At 33.2% G+C, this 6,654-nt stretch overlaps 2 protein-coding genes across 4 annotated transcripts; one reads left to right on the forward strand and one right to left on the reverse strand.

Annotated features, from left to right (window-relative positions):
* Positions 1 to 186: 186 nt before the first annotated feature.
* Positions 187 to 1,548, forward strand: Bma-hint-1 (putative HIT-like protein F21C3.3, putative; the record flags this gene model as incomplete). Of its 3 annotated transcripts, none has more annotated exons than XM_001902768.2 (3): positions 187 to 408; positions 815 to 910; positions 1,375 to 1,548. In XM_001902768.2, 3 exons carry the CDS (start codon positions 187 to 189, stop codon positions 1,546 to 1,548), a joined length of 492 nt encoding a protein of 163 aa, XP_001902803.1. The 3 variants fall into 3 exon arrangements, with proteins under 3 accessions (XP_001902803.1, XP_042935491.1, XP_042935492.1); XM_043079557.1 differs by having other exon boundaries at positions 298 to 408; XM_043079558.1 differs by lacking the exon at positions 187 to 408 and having other exon boundaries at positions 887 to 910.
* Positions 1,549 to 2,109: 561 nt separating this feature from the next.
* On the reverse strand, positions 2,110 to 5,163 carry Bma-cpz-1 (cathepsin Z-like cysteine proteinase, putative; the record flags this gene model as incomplete). The annotated part of the gene is made up of 8 exons (XM_043079559.1): positions 2,110 to 2,217; positions 2,513 to 2,678; positions 2,973 to 3,120; positions 3,299 to 3,419; positions 3,512 to 3,591; positions 3,733 to 3,756; positions 4,673 to 4,797; positions 5,015 to 5,163. 8 exons carry the CDS (start codon positions 5,161 to 5,163, stop codon positions 2,110 to 2,112), a joined length of 921 nt encoding a protein of 306 aa, XP_042935493.1.
* Between the last annotated feature and the right edge of the window lie 1,491 nt (positions 5,164 to 6,654).

The following is a 6,654-nucleotide window of genomic DNA, read 5'->3' on the forward strand; positions in this document are numbered from 1 at the left end:
GTCATCTTGTCTGGTTATATGCAATGCAAATAACAATAAGTTATACGTTTTATACTAATTGTACATCTGTTTACTCGTCGAAGGGGTGGAAATTAACATTTTGACTATTTCAAAAGGTTTATCTCAACAAACAATTTTAACACCCATTCCTTCCTTTTTTTTTTTTTTTGAAGTCAATTTTTCGTCATGTCATTCTTGCTGACAACGCGAGCATTATGCTTACTCTCCCAACGGAATTTTAAATTTTGTGAAACTTATCAACAAAAACAACAATGGCACACTTGTATGTTAAGAAAAATGAAATCGGAAGTGGAGAAAGCTCAGAAAGCTGGTCGGAAGGATGATACAATCTTCGGAAAAATTATTCGTAAAGAAATACCTGCTAACATCATTATGGAGGATGATAATGTAAGTTCACCAAAATTAGTTTCAGTGATGACTTACAGATCTCCCAGTATAAGAATGAATCGTAGCAGACAGACTTGAGATTGTAGTCTCCCGTTACGGTTTTGTTCATCACTTTTCAGTACTTTAAACTAATATATACCCTTGTGTTTTTTGATTTCATGTCGGTGCTTCCGATTTTTCCAAAAATACAACTATAGTTCACAGTGATGGGGAAAATATAATTTGTGGCATATTGTTCAAAAAAAAGTAAGTCACGGTATTTAGAAAGACCTTTGTTTTTATTTGCATAAAAAATGTCTTCCTAATTTTCCTCAGCCAAGCTTAGAAAAGTAAAGTTTTTGCATTTCATCCCCCTGAATCTGCCTTCTTTTCGATTTCATATGGTCTATAACTCATTAAATTTTAGGTTCTGGCTTTTCATGATATTAGTCCACAAGCACCAGTACATTTTCTCGTAATACCTAAGAAATCAATCGCAATGCTGCAAGACGTCGAGGATCAGGTTTTGGTGCTTTCTTACAGTTAGTGATTACTACATTGAGTTGAGATTATCTGATCGCTCGGCCTTTCATTTTACTACGTTCGGTTAGTAGTATATCACGCTTAGTACCCGACCTGTTAGCTTACTGCCTACTACTTATTACTTCTTAGAGACTAAGGATGACAACACACATTAAGGAAAAGAAAAAATTGGTAGTGAAGAATAACTATCCCATTATAGGATAGTGAATGGTCTGCAAGCGAAAATACTAACTTTCTGGGGCAAATAAGTTAGGGTGATCAATATTGTATGATATATCTTGAGATCATGATGAATAGATCGAGATCATGAAATAGGGTGTTTTTTTACTGGTTCTGTTTCATTGGTTTCAGATTTGAAAGTGATTAAAAGATTTCACAGGTTTTTATGACTACGCAGAGAGTGTAATAAATTCATTTAGTGTAAATTTTACATTTAAATTACAGGACGAGACTATATTAGGGAAGCTGTTGGTGGCTGCAGCTAAAACAGCAAGTAAACTGGGATTGGAAGATGGCTATCGAGTAGTTATCAATAATGGGAAGCATGGATGTCAGAGCGTTTATCATCTTCATGTTCATGTGATGGGCGGACGTCAGCTTGGTTGGCCACCAACATAAAGAGGGATTGCCAAATCGCAGCAATTACTTATGGATGCGAAGATGTGAAATTTTGATTAGAATTTGTACTTAGATTTGAGAATTTTGTTGCTTTCATGTTTGTGATATGAGCCATTGAATTAGAAATTTGAAAAAAGGGGAAATTCAAGAAGTGGGGATTATATTGTATTACATTGTGCATTTGATTGATGAATAAACTGTATAAAACAGCCAATTCCAATAATCTTCGAGATTACTCGAGAAATTCTTTTGGAAGTTTTTCATGACTTAGACGACATATCTATTTGAGGGTATGCATGTCATGTAAGTTTTTATCGATTTTTTGGAATGCCACAGAACGATACCATTTTTCGGCGACTCAAGATTTTTATCTCAGAATTTGCAGAATTCGAGGAAATTTTCAGAAGGTATTTGATGCGAATGTTTATTAATGTCTTTATTCAAAGTTATGCTCGTTGTCTTCTGTGCAAATTACGTAAGTATCAAGAAAACATGTTTAATTTTATGACTGATAGTTATCATTGGTAAACAGTAGGAAAATAAGACAAAATAAAAAACGTATTATGCAATTGGATCAGCCCAAACGCAATCTTCCTCGATTTTCAGGTTATACTTCGAACCGGAATTTTTGTATTCAGATGTTACGATTCGGAACCATCCATTTTCACCCTAAAAGTTTATCATTTTTAAAAGAGAGTGGCGTAGCAGAAGATTGTATTTTTCATAACAACGATTATTCATTTTTCATTTTAATTCTTTTTGGACCATGACCAACCTTTGATCCACATTTCACTGCCAAGATTAAAGTTGTATTTGATATTTTTCTAGAAAATATATTATCACAAGATTTGTCACTTCCAAATCTAGTAATTCAAAGTCATAGTTGAGTTGGAATTATAAGGTTTATAAGCCATTGACAATCAATCTTCCATTTATGGTTGGAAGTGACAAATCTAACACATACCCATGGCGTTCCCCAGCTGTTCCTACCGATCCAGTATGGTACACCAGAATCGCGGTCAACTCCCCAACCATGAACGGATATGACGTGGTCAATGCTTTCTTCCGTTTTTTCCTTATAAATTCCTCCTCCATACGTTTCGAATGCTTTTGTAGCAGCAATACCACATCTGATACATTACAAACTATTTGTTGGTTGACTAATCTAATAATATCAACAACGATTTCAAGGTTTTTTTTTTAGAAGCTTTTCACTTAGATCCAGACATTCAATTTGGAAAAAATCATTTTTGAATTTTTCTGTAATCTATTAAGCAATGTTCTAATTGAAGCGGACATCAAGAATGATGCGTTTATTCGAGTAGATTTTTCTAAATTTATACCCTGTCCAACAAATTGTTGCTTACTATTCAAATTATTAGTTTGCGTGATTTTACATCTCAGCAGTTACACTCAAAACGTACGCGATTGGACCATGATGATAAATTTCTGCCTTCATCTTTTCGAGACCCGAAACAACGCCGTAATTGTCCACTTTATATCTGGTATAATTACTGATCGAAAAGCATGAACCAGGCCAACAAGAACCACACTTATTATACGGTGAACAGGCTTAAAATGACTACATTATTTCGCATACGATTGATTGACTCATTCATTCTTTTTACTAGTTAAATGGGAATCTTATAATCTAAGCAATTGCTTGAAAGTTTTGCTACACCGATCAGTTTACGGTTTAAATTCAGAATTAAGTTTGAAAGTGAAAAATGAACTATTGGAGTCTCCATACTTCCATCTCGTGCTTGATAGTTGTTGCATGTTTCGTGTGGTATGCCAACTTCATGTGCATATTTGTAAACGCCACCAGGTTCGCCACCCTCGCAGCTACCTGACCCTGCACAGTCTATAATCTAAAAATTTCAATTACGGAATTACAGCTTAATTTGGCATCCGCTTTTATCCGTAAAACATACAAAGACTTTTCAGCAATTTTAAGAGAGACCTCTTGGACAGAAAGGTACGCAGATGGCCATGCTCCTTTCCGCATAATATTGAAACGATCGGCCAGTGCACTTGTTGCACCTAAATTTGATGCACTTATATATCCATGGATTCTTTATCTCCAAAGTTTCGTCTAATATGGTAAAAGGTTGAAATATCATGTAAAAAGAGAGTAAACTTATGAAAAAATGATAATGCACAGAATGAAAAGGAAACACTTACCGCAAGCCCAGCACGACCCACAATCTGAAATTTTTTGAAATATTTTAGCTGCTAAGGACTAAAATATTAGCAAAGATACAAGCTAAAAATAATTCCAAAACTACCATTTATAATCTCAAAATGAAAAAAAGTTAGGAAAAGTTGCATCAATAAATGAGACAAAACATTTTGTAGGTTTTGGAGTGTGAATTTGAATTTACGAATTCTTGTGAAGCATTGCCAGCATCCTACTAGTCCGTGAACAAAGTTATCAGATGCTTGAGGTATTCAAGCATATCTAGATGCATCTTCTCGAATAGTTTATAGGAGGATCAGATTTGATCGTTGATGCTAGTGATGACCTGTGAACTTGCGGTGATCTATCAGTACGCTTCTCATCTTTAGAGTTCTCGATTCTTCCACAAAACTTTTTGAGCAATGAGTGCTTAACAGATGCTAAGCTAAATTCTCTATTGAATTCAAATAAGGAAATAGCTTCTTCTTCTCTTCGTAACACTGTTTTCAAAATGAAATTGAGAAGGTAAGGAATGCCAGTCATTTCAACTCAACCATACCATACCATAAAAAAGGAACAGTAAACAACACTAATTGTACACCAACGTATAGGTTTATATTTTGAGATTTGAACTCTCACATCTATTGTTAGCTTAGATTATGCTAATGAGTACACTATAATGAATTTAGAAGTTCGGATACTTGTCAAAATTTACTAAGGAAACGGTCCGGATTCAATAATAAAGATGAAAGCAGAAGCTGTAAGTACTACTCTTCAAAGGAAACAATGACAGTTTAATGAGGCTTAAAGGAGGTGAAGAATTCAAATTCTCATCAACGTTGAAAGTTTTCATCACGAAGAAATTGATAACAGACAATAACAACTTTCACCAGTTACCGCTTACCGTTCTGGTAATTTTCATTTTCGGGAAAAATAAAGACTTGCATTGAGGAATGTGTTGATTTCGATCAACGCTAGCGTAATTGACGCCATTTACGTTACGCCAATCCCAAGCTATAGGTAAGTCTTCGAAATCATAATTGTTTCTTTCGTAATGTCGTGCGTAACTTCTAAAATTAGATTTTCTTTAATGAAGCGGAAATTATTTCGGTTAAAACAAAAATCCTTAATTCGGATGAATGTTTTTTTGCACAATTTGTCTTATTGTGGATTAGAAAAGAAAAATAAATTAATGAACCGAAATGTATACCTCACATTTATCTGTTAACAATAATTGACTAAATGAAAATGCCCTCGGTGAAAATAATCTGAACAGAATGAACTTACTTATACATGTAAATTTTTCCGGTTCGTTTGTAGCATCCATGTAAATTATAACCATTTCTAGTAGTAAAATCAATAGATTCTTTCACTTTTCCGAATGAAATATCCGTGAAACAAATTAGAAAAAAGAAATGAAAGAATGATGCAAACATTTCTGAAATGAGAATAGTCTGAGTGAAGAAGAAAACAATAAAATGCAACGATGGAGAAAAATTTTGTTAATAGATAAGACAAGAAGAAGGAATTAAATGTTGAGCAAAGATAGTTTACGTCATAGTCATTAATAGTAAGAGATAAGAGCTATCACACCTGTTGCATCCTTTTCCTGCTTATCACTTACCGCCCTTCACTAATCCATTTTATATTCAATCTTTACAGACGAGCGCATTCTGTAGCCATCCCAGATAATCCGTCCGAAACAGAAGGATTAGAGGAGTTACGGAAACTTATTATAAATGAATATGGAATAAGATCAAAAAGTTACTACCGGAAATAACTGTTACTGCTTATGATTAGCCATTTAATTTTTTCGATTTAAATTCAAAATTTTACAATCTGTTTATCAGTTATCACTTGTTGTTGGTATAAAGTTGTAATGTCATCATTAGTTATGTTATGATAAGAACACAAATATCAGTGATTTGTATCAAAATTCATTACTTGAGCGCCAAAAAAGAAACGACAATTGAGCATAGATCACAATCTTACCTGTAATTAAATAGAAGTGATACTACAGTCATTTATGTTTTATCAGTATATATATTGTAACAGCAGTAAACGATTAGAAATGGTACCTCCAAATCAGTTTGCAGATTATTTCAAAATCAAAAATGAAACAGTAAAAGTAAAAATACAATATGTGACATATTTCCATCGCTATCTCTCTACTTATGCAAGCTCATTTAAACTAATTAATAATCGTTTCTTGGCTATCAATCAATATCGAATCATTGAGATCTGCTACAGTCAGATCTACTATAAAAGAGTACAAAGGTCATATTTATGTGACCTTTAGCCTTATCTTATCTTCATGTTATTTGTCACTCGGATCTACTCTTTTTCTCTCTGAACTTCTAACGACAACTCGAACTACACAGTAATTGTTTTGTTCCACAGTGGCCTAACTATGTGACAATTTATCACCTGTAGATCACCAGCACTTGTCATAGATGATCATTCTGCAAGAATATAGCAAAGTATTCTCATTTCATTAGTTCATCTGTCTTGTGGAAATGCTAGCTGATTCAAGCAAGATTTCAAATATTTTTTTTAAATTTAATTTTAATTTTCTCCAAATTCCTTTGCTTTTAACATTTTAATAACTTACTTAAATTATATAAAATTTTGGTTTTTAAAATTTGGCAGCAAGTGAACTAATCTTCATAAAATTAAATAAACTTTGCTATAAGCTAAGAAGCATAAGCATATATGACGGTTAGCATTCTCATCTCATCTGCCATCTTGAAGATTGCAATAAATTTGGTTATTGGTAACTGCAATTTTGAATTTTTTCTTTTTTCAATAATAGTTCTGGAAATTCATTTCCGGAATTATTTTCCATTTTTCACCGAAAATTTTTGAATAAGTTTATTTATAAATGAATGAAAAATTTGGCTTATTTGTGTTGATTATCACAGACTGCT

The sequence above is a fragment of the Brugia malayi genome (genome assembly GCF_000002995.4).
Source record: "Brugia malayi strain FR3 genome assembly, contig: Bm_v4_Chr3_scaffold_001, whole genome shotgun sequence".
Classification (NCBI taxonomy): Eukaryota; Metazoa; Nematoda; class Chromadorea; order Rhabditida; family Onchocercidae; genus Brugia; species Brugia malayi.